Source organism: Terrapene carolina, unplaced genomic scaffold (genome assembly GCF_002925995.2).
Source record: "Terrapene carolina triunguis isolate 2854851 unplaced genomic scaffold, T_m_triunguis-2.0 Scaffold33715, whole genome shotgun sequence".
Lineage (NCBI taxonomy): Eukaryota > Metazoa > Chordata > Testudines > Emydidae > Terrapene > Terrapene triunguis.
The window spans coordinates 6,260,218-6,282,227 of record NW_020698066.1 but is presented as its reverse complement, the minus strand read 5'-3'; the positions used below and the strand labels follow the sequence as shown (position 1 = coordinate 6,282,227).

At 41.8% G+C, this 22,010-nt stretch overlaps 1 protein-coding gene across 1 annotated transcript in view; it reads right to left on the bottom strand.

Annotated features, from left to right (window-relative positions):
* Positions 1-354: 354 nt before the first annotated feature.
* The window catches only part of LOC112117183 (endonuclease/exonuclease/phosphatase family domain-containing protein 1), an 88,157-nt gene continuing 66,501 nt past the window's right edge, over positions 355-22,010 (bottom strand). Inside the window, exons 3-7 of the mRNA XM_024215084.2 lie at positions 15,455-15,565; positions 9,947-10,081; positions 8,342-8,474; positions 1,198-1,392; positions 355-947 (exon numbers count right to left, since the gene is read on the bottom strand). Coding sequence (XP_024070852.1) covers positions 748-947; positions 1,198-1,392; positions 8,342-8,474; positions 9,947-10,081; positions 15,455-15,565 — 774 coding nt within the window. The 3' untranslated portion in view covers positions 355-747. The remainder of the gene's footprint in view (positions 948-1,197; positions 1,393-8,341; positions 8,475-9,946; positions 10,082-15,454; positions 15,566-22,010) is intronic.

Below are 22,010 nucleotides of genomic sequence, written 5' to 3'. Positions count from 1 at the left end.
CTCCATCTGCAGTGTGGGAAGCAGGGACTGCTCCGCCAATATTTCACCCTGTGAGCAAGGAGGCAGAGAGGAGCAGCAACTTTGGCTCCACCCATTCACTGCCAGCTTGAGTAGCTGGCTGGGTGCACGGGGGGGAGTAAGCTGGATTCTGAAAAAGGATGAAGTAAATTACTCTCCACCTTCAAGAGCAAGGGGAGAACTGGGGAATAGGTTTGCCTCTCCGAGATCAAAGGACTCAAACTAGCCCTATATAATCCTCAGTTCAGATCATGTATTGGTCGGAAAGAAATGTTACGCCATGGCAGTTTTTGCAAGGGTTAAACAAATCACTGACAGTTTCCAAGGTGTGTCTCTTTTCTCTTTTTATGGTCTTCATTATTGCTTCACTTTACAAGGAATCAATTAAAAATGTCAACAACAACAAAAGCCCTGTTCTGCTGGGTTTTAACAGAGATAATGTGCCGTAGTAAAAGTGCATTTTATTTTCTGTATGATTCTCCTCCAAGTCCCCAGGCGTGAAAGCGTCCATTGCGTCCATAAAAAGTTACAAATCACTCTGCTGCAGTGAGATACCCTAAAACACCCACGAGGGGCACCGGGAGGGTTGGGGGGGGGGGTAGGGGAGAGACATCATCAGAAGCAGAGGCTGATGCTTTCTAAATGGCAGGGGGAGGAAGGCAGTTCTGCTTCACAGTTGAGCCTCAAGCAATGGGATCTTCTGACTGGGCCCTGCCATGCCCTAGTTCATCATCGTTCGTGTTTAATGTTTGAGTCACTGCGTTCCACGGTCACCCCGTTTCCATTTCGGGTCACCTCTTTTCTGTTCCAGTCCTTTTCCATGTAAAATTCAGCTAATACAGGGCAGTGTTCTGAAGCCACTCCTCCCCAGGACCAGTTATCAGGGATCCATATATTTGTAAGGCCTTCTCTCACAACAGCCCAGTGACCTGCATGAAGAACAATTGCAGAGACAAAGATTAGTATGGAAAGGGGCCAGAGGAAAGAAGCTTAATTCACATAAGACCTAGGGCCCAATTCTGCAAACACTTATGCACATGAGGAATCTCACTCCAACTGACATCAATGGGGCTGCTGCTGAGGTAACACTATCCATGGGTGAGTCAAGATGCCAGTCTAGAAGGGGTCATATAAAGAAGGTGATTTCAAACATTGTTTCCGCTGGTAGAGACATTTTACCTGTGAAGATCTTTTTCAAGCTTCGACTGATCCAGATGTTATCCAGCGACTTAGATCCCTGAGGATTCTTTGTGCTGATGTTTGTAAATGTATTTGCAGGGACTAGGTGATGGAACTTTTCTTTTCTCAAAAGATCGAGGTCACTGCTGTCTGGGGCTTGGTTAAAATCTCCTAAAATGATCACATCTTTTTCTCCTAGAAAAATTAAAAGGACAAGAAAAGAATGGGAAAAAAAATCAGTGATTAAATATGGGATGTGAGAAAAGAAATACAATTACTGAGTAGCGATGCTGAATTTACTTTGCATAGGGCTGTTTGTTTTTTTCACATGACATGATATGGTTAAAAATCTTCTATTGTGAACAAACACATTAGCTTACCTATTTTACTAATAGCCACTCGGGTTATTACAATTCATAAAAAGAATCTGGAAATCCAATATACATTGCACAATTTATGCTGCTTGTTTTCTTTTTGAATTTCCCCCATCACAACTATGTCTGGGGAACTCTCCATTTGTACACAATGACAGACTGACCCTATCACCATGTGGTGGTAAGTCTGATGTTGTAGATCTTAGGAATTTTAGGCGTTGTAAAAGGTGTGAGGGTTTTGTTCGCTTGTTTGTTGTTTTGTTTTAAACAAGATCTACATTTTGGGCCAAATATGCCCTGATGCTGTCCTTTTACAGTTTTGCCACTAAGATATTTTTGTGAAAATACAAAGAAGGGTGTGTCTTCCTCAAGGATGGATCACTGCCAGAAAAACACGAGAATGCAGGACACTCATTCTAAAATTGTAGATTTAAGAAATTTTAAAAAACCACCAAGTCTAGCAGCCTGTGAGCCTGGTGGCAGAAGCAGCAGTCATGGCCCCTTGCAATTCACAATCCAGGACTCTAGAAATCTATAGAAGAAATGAAACTTGTATTTATTTGCCTATGTGATTCAATGGATTTTGTGGAACTCTGAGATGCCTCAGAGTTTGTCTAAGGTTGAGATTTTGAAAGGAACTAAGGATGTTACGCGCTCAACTTCTTTAGGCTCCTTAAAAAAATCTCACCTTAAATATATGTGGAAAATTGTCTAGATTCCAAATATTTTATTTTTAAACCTCATCCCCATTCCTGAAATATCCTGCTGCTTTGACACAAGTGTCGCTCCAAGGCTATCACTGAAGATATCCTTGATGTATGCTAATGTAAGAAGAGAATCAGTCTCTAGATATTTGTGTCTCTTCCATCCCTTGATAAAAGACTCTTCTGGTACCTAACTCAGACCACTCCCAGGGCTGTGGTGATGACCTCAATGATGCTGGTATCCAACCAAAGAAGTCACTGCGTTATAAGCTGATAAATGACTATGAGTAAACTGCTAAAAAGAACACTAGTGTGCTAAAATAGCCTAAAATTTGACCTCAGAAAATCTGGTGGAGAATACTGTATGGATTATAAATATCTGTGTTTGTTAAAATTTGCCACTCTTTGAGAATGAGTTTACTTCAAATATCTGCTATTGATGTACCATCCTACAACTATTGTCACAGATCAGATCAGCTAGGTCCAGATAGTGGCCTGCTCCCTGACTAACTTCCCTGCTAGGCAACCAGTGAGCCCATTGTACTGCCTTGGGATTGACAGAGTGGCCACATCCCCGACTGGCTGCTGGTTTAGCAACCCTGCTTATAAGCCTGCTCAATGTGCACCACGTCTGCAGCTGTGCTTGCCCTTGTTCCAGCCCCTGCTCCCCTCTGGCTTCAATCCCAGGCTCTGTCTCTGGCTTACTGCTCTGATTGACCCTCTGGTTCTGGATTCGGCTTCAGTCTCTCTGGTACTGGTCCTTGGCTCTGCCTCTCGCTTACAAACTCTGGTTTACCCTCAGGCTCTAGCATTTGGCTTCTGTCCCACCTGTACTGACCCTCGGCTTGTTTCCTGGACTGTGCCCACCCTAGGTCCAGCTCTAACCAGTAGCTGAACTCTCCCCTAGGTCTGAAGACCCCTGGTCCAATTGGTCACAATTATGTTCTGTTGCTGTAGAGGCAGTCAGCCAGCAGAGGGAGCTTAAGTTAAACAACAAACCCAGTTCATCTTTTCCCTTCTATCTTTTTGCTTATTGGACCAACTTCTGTTGGTGAGAGAGACAAGCATTTGACAAGCTCTCTCACCAACAGATGTTGGTCCAGTATAAAATACTGCCTCCCCCACCTTGTCTCTCTAATATCCTGGGACTGACACAGCTACAACTACACTGCATTCATCTTTTTGCTTATGCTTTAGAAGGGGAAAAGATACCCCATTGCAAAACCGAGCTGCCCCATAAGAAACAGAGGGTGGTAGGACCAACCTTTACCTGATTAAAAATAATGAAACAGAGAAACTGCCATTATTTTCAATCTTCTAAGAGTATCACAAGCCACATGATATTTAGTAATTACTCTGCATAGTGTTTGTGACAGTGGCTCCACCTTTTAAAAGAAAAAATCATGCTATTTTCAGCTCCATTAGAATTACGAGGAAAATCAATGCCTGCCTGATGGATAAGGTCAGAATCACTCTGGAAGTAATCGGTTTACTTTCATGCTTCTAACTCATTACTACAAATAGAAAACACCATTTTAACAGCTTATAAAACAAATGCTTGAAGGCATCCTTTTAAAAGGTATTATTCCCACCCTGCAGCCTATATCCAATCTAGTCGGGTACCACCTTTCGTGCACTAAGATGCACAGGATGGTATCCATCAGTCCTGAGTTTCGCATGTCTGTCCCACAACCAACTAAGATCCCAGTCTTGGTAAGAGCAGGGAAATGAAACAGATCACATTGGGTCAAGATGTTACAGTGTTGCAGTGAAGTAGATGGCAGAGCATGCTAATTACCTCTAATCACTGGACCATCCTTCCCCTTTTTAGAGAGGAAGAACAGAGCCACCAAAAGCACCTCTCTCCAGCCTCATATTAGGTCTACAATTACTCTTGGGCAAGGATATCAAAAACTGCTGAAATAGCTAAAAGAATCCACATGGAGATGCAGCCTTTGGCCAAAGTCACTGGCCAAGAAAACTAATGCAATCACAACATCCCTGCTGGAAAATAGACTGAAAAGGAGCACAAGGATCCCAGAGGCATCTTGCTGCAACTTTCCCAATCACTCTCTTCAAGAAAAGAAGTTTTGAGACTGAGCCATAATTGGCAAGATTGCTATTGTCCAGTGATGGCTTCCTGAGCAAAAGGCTAACAACTCAGTTGAGAGCGTCTAGTACGTTTTTTTCTCCCCAAAAGGAGGTATTAGTAATCTTCATAAAAAATGGACTCCAAACAGTCCCTCACCAGTCCAGTTTTCACTATTTGTGAGTAACAAAGGTCCCTCTCACAAGGCAGAGCCTTGCGCTTCCAGAATCTCAGCTGGCAAGATCAGGTGGCACTCAGCTTTGAGATGATGGCATGCTTGTCCAGTCTTCTGGGTTCTCATGTTACCACAGCCAGAATCATTCAGATCAAAGTGATCTTAATTAAATAGATGGAAAAGTCTTCCTAGTGAGAAAGATTCCACTATGTTCTGGTTCCAAACAGAGACAAAGCAGATTCATTAAGCTGTCCACTACTTGGAACGGTATCCCTGATCTATACTTAGTTGACTTTATGGCAGTGGAAAAGAACGCTTTCTTAGCCTAACTGACAGCCACAGTATTGAAATGCAAAAAACCTCTGTACATTGCAGTTTCAGGGCAAGAAGACCCTTATCAATACTCTACTCCCCTCCTCAATCTCTTTATTTGATCATCTGTATACCAAAGTGATTAGTGAAGGCATGTCTAGATCCCTTGGAATGATAGTCAAAGAAAGATAAATCACCATCTCCTACTAGGTAATAAGCAGTGTTGAACGCTGTTTTCTCTCAGATAATTGTGAAGCCCTCGTTTCCTTCCAGCAGTCTCACAGGGCGTGATCCAAAGTCCACCTAGCTCAATAGTAATCTTTCCATTGACTTCAGTGAGCTTTGAATCAGTCCCCTAGCAATGAAATAGAATTTCCACCATGTGCTAGGGTAAGACCTGACCTCATCTTGAAGGAAGTGATGGCCTGATCATGAGAAGGGCATGACACGGAGCACGGAACCTATGAGGAGGTTCCAGAAAGAAGGACTCTCCCAGAACCTCAAAGATCTGTCTAAACTGGGTGCCCAATACATGGACAGCCTGTGGGGGCTTGGCCAGCAAGGGAGAGGGGGAGTTACTGGGCATGGAGCCTGACTGACATATTAGGACAACCAACTGCTGGCCCAGGATGGCTTGTATATGGGTGGGACCACGCAGACTTGTGCATTGAACCCAGACAGGCAAAGTGTTTGAGAGGAAAAAAAGGAGTTGGCTGCATGGGGTCAGCTCCTAGCAGCTGTAGGAGAGACAGCCTCTCAATCGCTCCTGGAAGGAAGAGCACAAAGAATCCAGGGCTCACTGGCCTAAGACCATAGGGTCACTGATGAGGGAGGAACAAGGAGACTCTATTGCTCTTGAGGACCCAAGGTGCTCCATGAGGGAGCTATGCTTAATAACTAGCTTCCTCCAATGTACAGGTACCACTTCACACGTGTGCAAGACAACAAACCTGCCATTTGTTCACAAAAGGAGTCTGAAAGCAGAAAAGTTTTCCTTAAAGTCCCACTTTACTTCATTTTAACTCATAAACTAAGTGACAGACTTGAGTATCCCGGTGAAATCCTGTCTTTACTATCCACATATTATGGCCTGATTAAGGAAGAAAGTTACGCACGTGCTCTGTTTCAAGTACATGAGTCATCTCATTGACTTCAGTGGGACTGAATTCAGCCCGGTTTAGGCTCAAAGTTATGCCTCTGCTTAAATTCCTTCTCGAATGAGGACCTGTGTGCTGTACATTTGGAGAAGATACATGGCAGTCTTCACACAAGACAAAGAGCCTGAATTCCTGCTTTAGGTGAAAAACTGAACGCAAGCCAACAGTACCATGCCTCTGTAATGCTCCAAACCAGAAGGACCATTGGTCTGACACAGCATGGCCATTCTTATATTAAACCCTGGTTAAAATAAGTGAAAACAGAACTAAACTGAAACTCTAAAGAAGTAGACCTAAATTCAGACCCAGCGTAAGTGGGTGCAACTCTATTGGCTTCAATAAAGCTGTATCTTGTTATGCCAGGTTTGAATTTGACCCATATGGGTTACATAAATGATCCTTTTTTTTTAAAGAATCCTTTCAAATTTCAAGTTATGTGAACAAATACATAACACAGTACGATTTAAAAACAGCCTTGTCTGACATCTTGCAGCTCAAAGGAAAACAAGAGAGTGTGCATAAAAACTACCCACACCTCTCCTGGAATAGGAGATTGGTATTGATTCTGAACTCTTCAAGTGACTGACCTTGCAAAACTGGGCCAAACTGAAAATCATCACATACGTAACCTTGTAACTGTTTGGTCTTTGTTAAACAGCAAACAACATGCTCACTTTCCCGGTCCCTCTGAGGAGCCCTAATATCAAAAACAATAAGTACTGGAAAATCACTGCTTAGCCTCATAAGAAACTGTTTGAGCCCAACCTACAAGTACCCAGACAGGAAGCAGGCAGGTTATCAGAAGTGGGACAGAGTCAAGCTTCTCTTTATTAAATTACATATTCAGTGCCAAAATCTACTCTGATTTACATGCTGTCAGTGGAATTACTGTATATACTCGATCATAAGCCGGTTCCTTTATAAGCCGACTCCCCAAGATGGATAAGTAAAAATGGAAAATTTGTATAACCTGTTCATAAGCCAACCCTATAATTCAGGGGTCAGCAAACTTTGGCACCCGGGCCATCAGGATAAGCTGCTGGTGGGCCGAGATGGTTTGTTTACCTCGAGCGTCTGCAGGCACGGAGGTAAACCTAAGTAAACAAAGTGTCCTGGTGTGCCAGCTGCTTACCCTGATGGGCTGGGACAGCAACTGGTGAGGACATTTTTGGGGGGGGAGAAGCTGGGAGTAAGGGGAGTAACCCCTGTGACCACCCCCCACATGACCCCTAGCCCAGGACCCCCACACTCTCCCCATCCCACCTTATCTGGGAAGGGCCAGGGGAGGATGTGTCTGTCCTGGCTGTAGCTGCTCCGGCAGGCTGGGCAACGCGGCCGCAGGCTGCTCCGGCAGGCCAGACCGGGCAGTGCGGCTGCAGTATGTTCCAGCGGGCTGGGCCAGGCGGCATGGCCGCAGCATGCTCCGGCGCCTGGGCGGCGTGGCCACAGCCTGCTCTGGGGGGCGGGGCTGAGCGGCACGGCTGCAGCCTGCCAGCCCCGGAGCTGCAGCTGCTTCGGAGGCTGGGGGGAGAGCAGCATGGCCAGAAGCGGAGAGACTCTAGCCCCGCCTCTTCCCTTCTGGCTTTGCTGGCTGTGCTGCCTCTCCTTGCTCCTTCTGTTGGGGGAGGGGCTGTGTCCCACCTCTCCCTCTCTATACCGGTTCATAAGCCGACCCCCTTCTCTGGTGCTTCCCTTTTTTACTAAAATAATTCGGCTTATGAACGAGTATATACGGTACTCTGAATTTACAACAATTTAGGATTTGTCTTTCTTCTTCTTTTTTTTAAATGTGCATCAAAGGATTTGAGAGATGCACTGTTTTTTTCCAAAGTAGTTACAAAAATACTCTGAAGTAAATGTATACAATCAATTTCTGCGTGAAAAACCACCAGTCCTGATTCTGATCTCACATAAGCCCCATTTCAGCAAAGCACTTTAGCACGTGTTTAACTTTAAGCACGTGAGTATTCCATTGACATCAATAGTGCTTTGCTGAACTAACAATCAGGAATAATTCCATATAAATCAATGGCAAACCAGTGTCAAGTGAATCAGGCCCCATGTTAATTACTGTTAATTGTTAAGGATCAACAATGTGCCCAGCACAATAAGGTAGTCCTTGTACCAAGGAGCTTATGCCTTAAAAGTCAGACAAAAAACAGAGAAAAAACACACTGAGAAACTCATGGGATGGAAATAGCTTAGAACTTTTAAACTGGATGGTGAGAATATAAAGTTGATGTGGCTGTTTGTGGACCTTAGTTTTAGATTACAGTAGTTGTATTAGATAAGCTGACCTGTGTGCATATCCTTGGATAAAAATAATGTCTAACCTTTCAGTGTTTCTTGCAGAGTCTGTGCAAAGGCTGCTAATTTGTGGCTATCATGATTCTTCTCTGTATTCTCTCCTGCTGAGGGTGACAGGGCCAGATGAAGGTTAACCAGTGTTAGATCATTCATTCCCACCTAAAAAGGAGCAAACAACATAACAAAGAAAGGATCAGGATGGTTCACAAAGGCATAAGCTTTTCATGCGGTCACTCACACTTAGAGCACGTGTATTTAGCATTTGGGACTGGTCACCTGGATGAGGGTATGATTTATTTTTTTCTTTTCTTTTAAAAGTATAGGGCAGACATTCTGCAGCTCTAGTTGCAATATAGTTCTATCCTTTCAAGCTGGGGATGCAAGTGGCTTTTCATAAGCAATAAGCTTCTTTACTTTGTGTACCAACACAACACACGTTACTACTGAAAATACACATAATGCCAACTTTGTTCAGTTATTACACATATTAATTATCCCATATTGTGACCAGTACTAAAATGTCACAGAGACCAAACAGGGAACACAACTCCTTGATGAAAACTGTTCATTGGTCTCTCTGCCCAGCGCACATGTACTTAGCAGCTGGTACTCAGATCACCATCTGGTGTGTGTAAAAAGCAAGCAGTAGTATCCCTAAATTTCCCTAATTTTGACCTTTTTTGTACATATTAGAAATCATTTCAAATATTATCAAAGGCATCATAGTCACAAACCATGATCCCTCTGTACCCCAGTTTATTTTACGTGAAGGCAGGTGCATCAAGTTGACACTTGGTCTCCTATGTTCACACACATACAGGCACACAGGCCAGAACCCCATTTCAGACAGACAACGCTTCTAGAGTTTGACGACACTCCTAAAGGGGCGGTCCCAGTGAAAGAGCTTAGAAACTTTGTGAGGTCTCACTGGTGGAACTGACTTTACATTTCTCCACCAAGGGAAAGATTTGAGCCTGACCCGCCCCCTGCAGGCATCGGGGTAGCTCAGCCTGCAGATCTCAGGACTACTGGAGCCCCTGTGCTTCCGCATTGCTTCCCATACTCCTCCCAGAGTTTATGGCATAATTGCACTGGTCCTGTGGTCATTTCTATTGGACCTGCCCCACGCTCAAAGGGGTTCATTTAGTGAAGGTGGAACAAGATTAGCATGGATTTATATCAACATTTCCCATGGAGTTTAAAGGGGACACTGCCACATATGGAGCCCGCCCCATACCTTCCCTTCCTACCATGCATAGCCTGTGGAGTGGGAGTGGAGGTGCTCCCCCTGGGTTGATAAAGAAGTGGAGCATGGCAGAGAGTCAGCATGCCCTATTCCACACCATCGTCTATGCTGCTGAGATCTGCTGATTGTTGTTACCCCCTGTTCATGGGAGCAGAAGGGCCTTCATTCTCACCTCTTCAGTACAGAGGAATAAGGCCTGCTAATGCCTTATCACAGTCAGAGTAAGCTGCTTTGCTTATGATACAACAGGTCAATGTATTGGCCTCCATTAAAGGCCAGGCAACTTTTAGTCACTAGAAAGGAAATGTTGCTCCTTTAGATTTTCTATCTAAAACATTTTTACAGAAACATAATTAAAAAGGCAAACTCAACACGATGCCGCTACCTTGAAATGTGCAAGGTAAGGGTGAGGGTAGGCGTGTTTCCCATTGCCATTAGTGTGTGCGCTTTCCTGGGAGGAGGCATCCTTCAGTTCGATGCCAGCCGTCGTGTCCCAGAGGAAGCCAGAATATTCGACACCCTACAATTAAAAAGGGAAAAAGCTGGTAACAAAAGCTGAAACATTGTGACACCGTTCCCTTCATCATTCCACGACTCGCACACAGGGCTACAGTCAGCCCAACGCAGCCTGGAGCATGTCACTTCCCCCAGCGTCTATGGTCCAAGTTCAGTAGTATCATCAACGGTGGCGTAAGCTGTTCAGAAAACACGAGACCCATGGCAATGCGGGGCAACTTGGGCTGATTTAGCATCCAGTGGAGGCGCAGAATGAGTTTAACTTACCACACACGCCAGGCGAGGAGGAGGAGGAAGAGCAAAGCTACAAACAGTAGAACGTGAGAGTAAAACAGCTCCTCTACCCATTCACTTGAATTTATGTCCACAACACCCTAAAAAGAATGCTCCATGGCCAAATTCAGCCCAGATGCGGCAAGGCGCTTCAGCCACAACTTCCACTGACCTTAACGAAAACCGCTTACACCAAGGGCTGAATTTACACAGCTTTGCACTACTTACAGCCACTTGTACCTGTCTTCTGGCCAACTGAGGCCCATGTAACTTACAGCACTGCTACATTTAGTCAACAGTCTCTGAATTTAATAAACCTCCTCAACTATTTCACTGGTAATATGGCTGCATGCGGTATGGGCTGGTAGCAGTGTAAATGCATCCTTTCAAAGGGTATAGTACGGGCAACTCTGAGATCGGTTCCCTGGGTATTCTAGGAGACGACTCTGATTTAGATATAGTATCTCCAGGAGCTCTTGCTAGGGTCACTACTGTCTGTCTGTCTCTCTTTCTCACACACACACACCCCTCTGGCTCTACCTGACCTTTTTTAAACACCTCCTTCCAAATGAATCCTAGCTAAAGCCAGTCGTAGAAATGACTTTCCATTCCCGGCTGCAATAAAAAAGCAGCATCCACTGTGCTATATTTCCACAGGCTTTGTAAGAAGACATTAGGATTAACTAAAATTCTTTGCTAGCTCAGTTAAAGACTGCTTCAAGCTTTAAAATAGTACCACAACTATTTCAACTGGCACAAGACTACTGTTCCATAACAATAAGTAAGATGAGGAGGGAAAAAACAGCTCTCCCATGTTCTCTCCATTCCCTGGCTCCAGACTACCTCATTACACTCCCAGCCAGAAATCAATATTTGGAGGGGCTGAGAAACCAAACGCAATGGAAGGTGCCTCTGTCAAATGAAAGGGTTGGGTGGGAGCATGGGTCTCCCCATCCCACTATCCACTGTTTTGTATTATTAAACACTGTAAAGTGTTTTGGGCTGCAGTTTGTGCTAAAGATACCACACAACATATGGCTAGACTATGTTATTGTATTGTGTGTGTGCAGAATGCTCAAATCTTTATACGCTCCTGAGCCACTAAATAAGCTAAGAGATAGGATGTATGTCTTGGCATAGCTAGTGGCTCAGTAGCATAGTCAGATTTGCATCTTGATAAAGCACATCACAGCAGAAGTCAGCAGATACAATTTTTATTCCTAGTTTGGCCATAGACTTCTTCTGTGATTTGTGCAGGTCATTTAACTTCTCTGCACCTGTGAAACAGGGTTCTTAATGGTTATTAATCAATCCGTCCTCACTCAGTTAAAACTCCCATTGACTTCAGTGGGAGTTTGGCAGAAGTAAAAGCAGAGAAAAGATTTCTGAATTTGGCCCAGGAATACAGAAAGACAGTGAATATGTAATTTTTTGGAAGGGTAACGGGGGGAACTTTACACCACTTCTATATTTTGTATTCAATTGGTCTAATTTTTAAGATGCTACAATAGATCCCAATGCCACAAAGGTGATCGGCATCCCATCGTAGGGATGGGAGTCCCATCAAAGCCAATGGGACTCTGTGCAGGAGCAAGGACCCTGCTTGTAGGTCCCTTAGCAGGATGGAGGCTCTAGAACATAATTCTTAGAAATTTTAAGTTGACCTAACTAATCCACTCTGAGCTAGATTTTAATGGTTCACAACACCAGTAAAATCAGAGACCTCCTTGACTCAATCACCAACTGCAGGGAGGGATAGCTCAGTGGTTTGAGCATTGGCCTGCTAAACCCAGGGTTGTGAGTTCAATCCTTTGGGGGGCCATTTAGGGAACTGGGGTAAAAATCTGTCTGGAGATTGGTCCTGCTTTGAGCAGGGGGTTGGACTAGATGACCTCCTGAGGTCCCTTCCAATTCTATGATCCTATGTATTATTAATTATAATTATTATAGCAGTGCCCGGAGTTCAGGGTTCTATTGTGCTAGATGCACAAACAGTCAGAGGCTGGGGAGAAAGAGTAATTATTCCTTTCCCACCCCCAATCCCCATTTTACAGAAAGGGAGCTGAGGCATAGAAAGTAAGTCGCCTTCACCTGACCAAGGTCACAAAGGAAGTCTCACAGAACTGTGAAATGAACCCAGTTGTCCTGAGTCGTAGCACAGTGTATTAACAAGACCATGTTTTCTCTCAGGTGCAGCTACATGTGTTCTTAAAACAAGCAAATGAATACTTGCATAACTCTTTGGTTTCCTATTTCCCACCCATCAAATGCTGTGGTGAATCTGGCAACAGAGAGTAGAAATGGCATTTTCCAACCAAGGAATAAAAATGCCTTGAAATGAATTAGGTCATTGTGCACCCAAATACGTACTGTCACGTATTCACATTAAAACTTAAACCGTAAGGCTGTCAATTAATTGCAGTTAACTCACACGATTAATTTTTTTGAGTTAATCACGATTAATGGCAGTTTTAATTGCACTGTTAAACAATGGAATACCAATTGAAATTTATTCAATATTTTCGGATGTTGTTCTACATTTTCAAATATACTGATTTTTTTTTGGTTACATAATTGCACTCAAAAACAAAACAATGTAAAACTTTAGAGCCTACAAGTCCACTCAGTCCTACTTCATGTTCAGCCAATCGCTAAGACAAACAAGTTTATTTACATTTACAGGAGACAATGCTGCCTGCCTCTTATTTATGTCAACTGAAAGTGATAACAGGCATTCACATGGCACTTCTATAGCCAGCACTGCAAGGTATTTACATGCCAGATATGCTAAACAGTCATATGCTCCTTCATGCTTCGGCCACCATTCCAGAGGACATGCTTCTATACTGATGATGCTCATTAAAAAAATAATACGTTAATTAAATTTGTGACTGAACTCCTTGGGGGAGAATTGTATGTCTCCTGCTCTGTTTTAGCCACATTCTGCCATACATTTCATGTTATAGCAGTCTGGGATGATGACCCAGACATGTTGTTCATTTTAAGAACACTTTCACTGCAGATTTGACAAAACGCAAAGAAGGTACCAATGTGAGATTTCTAAAGATAGCTAAAGCACTCGACCCAAGGTTTAAGAATCTGAAGTGCCTTCCAAAATCTGAGTCGTATGAGGTGTGGAGCATGCTTTCAGAAGTCTTGGAAGAGCAACACTATGAAGCAGAAACTACAGACCCCAAACCACCAGAAAAGAAAATCAACCTTCTGCTGGTGGCATCTGACTCAGATGATGAAAATGAACATGTGAATCGTTATCGAACAGAACCCGTCATCAGCATGGACACGTCCTCTGGAATGGTGGTTGAAGCATGAAGGGACATATGAATCTTTACCGCATTTGGCACATAAATATCTTGCGACATTGGCTACAACAGTGCCATGCGAATGCCTGTTCTCACTTTCAGGTGACACTATAAACAAGAAGCGGCAGCATTATCTCTTGCAAATGTAAACAAGCTTGCTTGTCTGAGCAATTGGCTGAACAAGAAGTAGGATTGAGTGGACTTGTAGGCGCTAAAGTTTTACATTGTTTTGTTTTTGAGTGCAGTTATGTAACCAAAAAAATAAATAAATCTATATTTGTAAGTTGCACTTTCATCGTAGAGATTGCACTACAGTACTTGTATGAGGTGATTTGAAAAATACAATTTCTTTGGTTTTTTACAGTGCAAATATTTGTAATAAAAATAAATGTAAAGTGAGCACTGTACACTTTGTATTCTGTGTTATAGTCAATATATTTGAAACTGTAGAAAACATCAAAAAATATTTAAATAAATGGTATCCTATTATTGTTTAACAGCACGATTAATCACGATTAATTTTGTAATCGCTTGACAGCCCTATTAAAAAACATTCAAATCATCAACGTGTTTCCAGTGATTGCTAGAATACATTTCTTATGATGCTTATGTGGCTTTTCGATTAGTCCCAGTAGCTGTGTCTAATTTGTAAAGGAAATGCTTTTTTTCCCCTTTAGCTTCCACTTCAAAACCATGACAGCACCCAACAACTGTCACAACAAGACATGAACAAACTTGAATAGTAACATGATTCATATGTGGAGGAGAAAAATTAAGCTGTGGGTTCTTTTTACAGTACTGTGATGAGGTTTTTAATGGGATACAACCGTTGCCATCTGTTTCATAAAAACAATACCCAGAATAGACTGAAAATAATCCCCTTGTACAACCACAAACAATTCATTTCCTTCCATGGGGACATGTCTCATCTTCATGACATGATGGGTGCAGAACTATACAATTATAAGTGTCATGCAAATTACCATATTTAATAACAGACCAGATCCTGGCATGCTGAAGAGTACTTTACTCCTCAGGTAGTCTCGCTGGAATAAATGAGACAGCTACTCAAAGAGCTGGCAGAATCTAGCTCAGTGTAAATATATTTTGTATATTGTCAACAGCGGTAGGTGCCAATAAATAACTGTTATTACATTACAGGATAAATACTTTGCTGCAATATACACTCTAAATATAGGAAGTGCTGCAGTAAAAGTAACACTGCAGTACTGTGTTTATTTTTTAACAGTGCCCACAGTGTAATTTAAATATATGCAAGGTACAGTTTATGGAACATAGAACGTAAGCTACTTTTCCAGATGACAAAAGAGCACTGCACAGATTCCCTGTGAGGTCTTAATTTGCAAACTAAGAAAACTGGACACATTGCCAACTTCCAGCCAACATTTTATCATGGAACAAGGTTAGCTAACTAGCAGAAAAGTACTTGGGAAGTACTTCAGTATTTCAGCAGGCAGAATGCAAGACTATCTTCTTATCCTATTGTGTGGTCTTAGCCACACACTCTTCTTTTTTAAATATATATTTTTTCCTTGATTCCTGGCTACACAGAAAGAAAAACCACTCTTTGAAAAAAATCAACAACAAAAGTAAAGTCAAATACCACAAGAAGAGTCAGCTCAAAATAGAAGAGAATTGCAAACCTTGCCCCCCCATCTCCTCCGCAAAAAAATTGCAGAATGCTCTGGCCCAAATTAAAAATATGTCCTTGGCTTGCGCAAAATAAAATGAAGTAAAAGGTCAAGCTTTAGGGATTAATGTACCTTATGTAGCTCGCCTGAAGGTTTCTCGGAAACAACACCCTTCCAGCATCCTCTAGGGCCCTTCCATTTGCGGATGTTTGGCAGAGTCGGCTGGTTCAACTCCATACAAAACTGCAAAGGAAAAGAAAAGGCTTTGTAGAGAGTTTTTTTCCCTCAAACAAGAGTAAAGCAGCCTTGTAAAGCAGTATTAATAATAGACATAGTGGAGATGACAAATAATAACCTCTAGTGAAATATTAAACACACGCCACCTACGGATGTGGGGCCAGCTCCTCAGCTGGTGTAAAACGACACATCTCCCTTGACTTAAATGGAGTGATGTCAATTTATACCAGCGCTGGATTTGGCCCCTGGGTTTTGATACAGCAACAGCTTGAACAAGCCGTGGAAAGGAAGGCTTGTGAACACAGAGAGAACAAGTGCACGTCACTAGCACATAGAAACTCTGAAATGTTAACCTCTGCGACAGTTTGCATAAAAGGAACACCAAGCCAAATTCTGCACTAACTTCCACTCACTTTGACATTTTCAGAACTTTGCAGATGCTATAATTATAATTTCTTATTTAAAACATTTGACCCTCAAGTTAACTTATTCAAAGCACCGGTCCTTTTAGTGTAACTATAAGGAGTTAGAATATTTGAAAGTCTCTAATCATCATTCTCAGTAAAAAGTAATAGCCAAGCTTGTTATATTTGACAAGAATTCCTTTTCTGCCTGCTTCCAATGATTATAACTCTATCTAGGCCATAATCACAGGGCCAGATCCATGTCCTATTCCAGCCCCTCTGCATTCTTCTGGTGTATTGTTCTGCAAAAACACCAATGTTTCCCTTGAGAAAAGAGTTCTCTTTGGGTGAAATCTTGCATCCTGAATGTCACACCAAAACAAAGAGCTAAGTTAAAAGCAACAAAGAGCTCCAATCCTGCAAACTGAGCAATGCAGACAGACAACGTTGGCCATGCAGAGTTTTACCAGCTTCAATGGACTTCTGTGGGGGAGTACAGGTCACTTGCATGGAATTCAGGGCTGGGTTGGGGCTGTGGTTTGGAATAACAACACTGAGGCTGAATATCTTCCCAACTTACTATTTTCTGACGTTCTCACACCTATTTATTTTTCTTTTTTTTAAAATAAGGTCAGAACCTGCAGATTTGATGGATTGCCTTGTATATAATTTAGGCACATTTGACACTCAAGCTTTTAGTGTCTATGCCCCAGGACTATGCAATCCAACAACCTTTTTATATGCAGAAGGCTGAGTCAGTTTTAGTTTCTAAATCAAGAGTTGAAGTGTTTGATATATCTTTGTAATTGTGCTGAAATGTAAAGAGCTCTAGGGCTTTTCATGAAAAGGTGCTGTATAAATGTATTATGTTATTAGCGTTACTTTATTATAACTTGAAGCAGCACTACCCTAATCACACTTGTGCTACACACTACACTACACGCTTGTGCTAATCAATGAAACAATAAAGTATATGCAGTGCCTAACAAAATGGGGCCCCATTCTTGGTTGGTCCCTAAGAACTACCATAATAAACACAATTAAATACAACAATAAATAAGCATTCATGGTGTAACTCCATTGGGTTTGCACCAAGGATGAATTTGTCTAAATGAGTTTTTAAATATTTTAATACACCTCTACCCGATATAACATGAATTCGGATATAACGCGGTAAAGCAGTGCTCGGGGGGGGGGAGGGGCTGCGCACTCCGGCGGATCAAAGCAAGTTCGATATAACGCAATAAGATTTTTTGGCTCCCGAGGACAGCGTTATATCGGGGTAGAGGTGTAATTTAAATCATAAAACAAAAACACTGTTGGAGATAAGAGTTCTATTATAAACCTAAACAAGGAATTCACCTATCTTTATGCTGCAAGGGTCTGGAACAGCAGGTCAGAATCTGACAATATGAAATAAAAAATAAAATATCCATTATAGAAAAGAGCAACTGTATTCCACTCGTACGAAGATTTTGGTTCCAGCAAATTGATCTGACAAGGCTATGATTTAATTGTGCTCAAACAAAGTGGATGGAGCAAAAGATCACACAGTTCTTCCTCAAAAGGACCAATACATTTGGGATGTAATCAGAGGGATTTGACAACTTGCTCTGAATCAGCTGATCTTGACTTGTGCCCCTTTTCCAGTGGAGAAGGCACACAAACTTTGAAATTCTCTCAGCTTGCTTGCTTTAGGTCATCTTTGTGCTCAAGTGAGAAGGGCATTTCTCAATTCACGCTGTCCTGCCCACAAAATCCAATATCAAAGTACATCAGGCTTCACTTTTTACAATACAAATATACAGATAAGTGCTTGGTCTACATGAAAAAAACCCGCATCCCTTATTCATTCTCTAATTTAAATTAGATCTGTGATAAATCCATTTTTAGAGTCCTTTAGATGGGCAAGAAACATTAATACAAAACTCTTGATCAAAAGGATGCCTTGGGCTTTGCAAAACCCTCATAAAAATAAATTCCTTATAACGAGAGCAATAGAACAGAATTTGTTTTCTTTCTTTAGCACCTTTCAGAATCCAGATTTCCCAAAGCTTGTAGTAAACCAGGTTTATTAAGTTTGGAAGGGAAGTCAAGGAGTTCAGCAATGGTATACGCCATCCACCACACAATACTAGGATGTGTTTTATTTTCTGAACCCATGGATGCATATTGAGCATAACCTTGAATGTACCCAATAATAGCGATTGTACAACTATCCTTGGCAGTTTGCTCCTTTGCAAGTTTTCCTAATATTTAACCTAACCTGTCATTACTGAGGATGCAAATCATCAATTTTTGTTCCCGTTGACCAACAAGAATAACCGATCCGTATAAAGAGCTAACAGTGACAACGCGGTAATTCAGGTTTCAGAGTAGCAGCCGTGTTAGTCTGTATCCGCAAAAAGAACAGGAGTACTTGTGGCACCTTAGAGACTAACAAATTTATTAGAGCATAAGCTTTCGTGGGCTACAGCCCACTTCTTCGGATGCATATAGAGTGGAACATATATTGAGGAGATATATATACACACATACAGAGAGCATGAACAGGTGGGAGTTGTCTTACCAACTCTGAGAGGCCAATTAAGTAAGAGAAAAAAACTTTTGAAGTGATAATCAAGATAGCTCAGTTAAAAAGTGTTCTCCCACTGGTTTTTGAGTATTATGATTCCTGATGTTAGATTTGTGTCCATTAATTCTTTTGCGTAGAGACTGTCCGGTTTGGCCAATGTACATGGCAGAGGGGCATTGCTGGCACATGATGGCATATATCACATTGGTAGATGTGCAGGTGAACGAGCCCCTCAGGCATATATCACATCTACCAATTAATGGACACAAATCTGACATCAGGAATCATAATACTCAAAAACCAGTGGGAGAACACTTTAACCTGTCTGGCCATTCAATGACAGGCCTGCGGGTGGCTATCTTACAACAGAAAAACTTCAAAAACAGACTCCAACGAGAGACTGCTGAGCTGGAATTGATATGCAAACTAGATACAATCAACTCAGGATTGAATAAGGACTGGGAATGGCTGAGCCATTACAAACACTGAATCTATCTCCCCTTGTAAGTATTCTCACACTTCTTATCAAACTGTCTGTACTGAGCTATCTTGATTATCACTTCAAAAGTTTTTTTCTCTTACTTAATTGGCCTCTCAGAGTTGGTAAGACAACTCCCATCTGTTCATGCTCTCTGTATGTGTGTATATATATCTCCTCAATATATGTTCCACTCTATATGCATCCGAAGAAGTGGGCTGTAGCCCACGAAAGCTTATGCTCTAATAAATTTGTTAGTCTCTAAGGTGCCACAAGTACTCCTGTTCTTAACGCGGTAATTGTGTTTATTAATACAGCACAGTTATGCAAGCTTTGGTGACTCATAAACAGACCTCAGAACCTGTCTCACAGGATGCCAGGGTTAACTTCCATTCTTACCAGAAACAGACAGAGAGGGACTTCGGTTTATCTTCTCCAAAGATAAATCTCTAATGCCATACAACCTGCCTAAAATTGCTCTGCAGTATCAGCACTGGGAACGAGTCTGAGCCCAGCGCTTGTTTGAGGCAAAGAAAGACCTTTTGTCTCAGAAAAGAGTGTGCTACCCAAGATAAACCAAGCCATATGGGAACCACAAATGACCCAAGAAAACAAAGCTTGGGGTTTTTATAAAGTAGTGTGCGGATAGGTTATTTGTTGTTAGCACGTGCTTCCACTTTGGAAGGATCCTTAAATTTCAGACACAAAAGCATAACACAGGCGGAAAAGGAGAAAAAAAAATATCTCAAGAGACTTCTGCTGCAAGCCTATTAACACAGCACAACACAATTCCATGTCGTAATCAGTGTGAACTTTAAAAAGGTGCTCAAAGCAATTAGCTGTCCAGTTTGTTAAATTCCCATAGAGGCTTTTGAACCAAAGGGCACTACAGTAAATGTAAACAGCAACATACTTTACTAAAGCAATGCTGACCTTGCTTTCACTTAAAAAAAAAAAAAAAAAGGAGTGAGAGAATGGTAGGGAATAAATATTCTTTTTTTAAAATGCCTTTGCATATGCATTTTTCTATAGATTTTTTTAAAAGTTGCTTGATGGATAATAATTTTAATAGTTTTTTTTTGGGGGGGGGGAGGAAAGCAGGGCAGTGAGGGGGAAATAGGTGGCCAATCCCTAGAGATGTGTTCTCTTAAGTATAGAGATAATTGTTAAATGGTATCAAATCAATACATTTAGAAGGAGGGGCACAGGAAATACATATTAAACCTATATCATCAATTGCCAGTGATTTCAGATATTTTAAGAACAACAACATTAGCAGAGGGGGGTTGAGAGATGTGGGGAGAGACATTAAAGTCCATGAAGTCCAAGGGCTGTGAAGGCTTGTTTTGGTTGTGGTATCTGAAAAGGAGAGCTTGACCAATCAATGAAATGTTTTACCATGTTAGGCAGGGGCATAAGATGTGCTATGCACAAACAAACCATCAAATTCGATATCCTGCCTCCTGCAGCAGCCAGTACTGTGCTGCATGCTTCAGAGGAAGGTAAACAAGAGAGACCTAAAATATGCTTTGTTAATTGTGCAATTCTGTCTACAGAAAATAATTCTCTTCCTGATGCTTCTGGCAATCAGCTTCCACTCTGAAACACGAGATTTTTATTTCATATAGGCTTAAAGATTTAGAAGATACAACAAAAAGGAAGGATGAACATAGTTTCATAAGGTCACCCAGAGATAACTCTCTCCTAATCCAGTCTCTAATTTATCCTTCCCCGTGTTTCTTCCTCCATTTCCCCTTCCCTGCCTCTCCTTCTGTTGCTACATTTCCTGTTGCCCCTGGAGCCACTATCAAATTTAACTTGATAGTGGCTCCAGCTTAAACTTTGTGTTCAAGTCCTATTCGCTTCTCAACTGTTCTCATTCAGGAGTGGAGTTTAAATCTGCTCCCAACAAGAATACCTAATCAGAGCAAGACACCTGTAGTTCTCATCTGAGCTACCTTGGAGTCCAAGAAAAAAGAATGATGTGAAGGATACAGCTAGGGCTAGTGTTCCACAACTGAGCATATGACCTAGACAACTGGGAGGAGAGAAGGTGGTTTAAGGTTCTCCCTTTCTTGAATATATTTTTTCACACTTTCAGTTATGAGTGTCCTGATTTGTCATTGATTCTCCAGGGGAATAGAACATGAGGCTGGTAGAAAACTTTTGTGATGAGGAGAAAAGGGTTTTCTATTGCTTTTCTGTCCAACTGGTCGGCTAGATAAATGGCCAAACATGGGCCTCAGTGATTCTCCATTGTCCTGTACCTTGTGCAGTCATTTGCACTAGTGCAAAGTAAGTATAAAGTGGATGTAAAATCAGAACTGACCATTCCCTTATGCAGACTGATAGCATTTTACATCCATTTTGCCTAGGCACAAGACACTGTACAAGATGCGGGCACAGAAGCATCACACCTTTTAATGTCATCTTGCTTATTCTACAACCAAACCATACACCTGCTAGATGAAAGAAATGGGCCTCATGGCTAAAGCACTAATGGGGCAACACATCTAGATGAAATTTCTCTCTGACATAGTGGAACCTGGGCAAGTTACTTTCTCCCTATCCATATCAATTTCCCCTCTTCTACAATGGGATTAATACCACAGTGTTTGAGTGGATAAATACATTAGTGTTTGGGAGGTACTCACATACTGCATTGTTGGGAACCATACAAACATGTGTTTTGTAGATGGCTACTCAATTAGTCCTTTTCAGGGAGACTTTATTAACAGTCATTTAATGGTTTTTCACTCATTTAAATATTGATATTGCATAAAGGATGATAAAACTTGGAGACATTCTTTGGGCCTGATGAACAACTAATTATTAGCTATTTACAAAAGAGAGCAGAAAACCGCATGAAATCAGTTTCCAATCACAGACACATGAATGGGTATGTTTTGGAAAAAAGCTTTCTACCTTTCACTCTTGATTTAGTTGTATAACGAGATTAAAGCGAGATACCAACAGCCTTGTGGGTTATAGGAG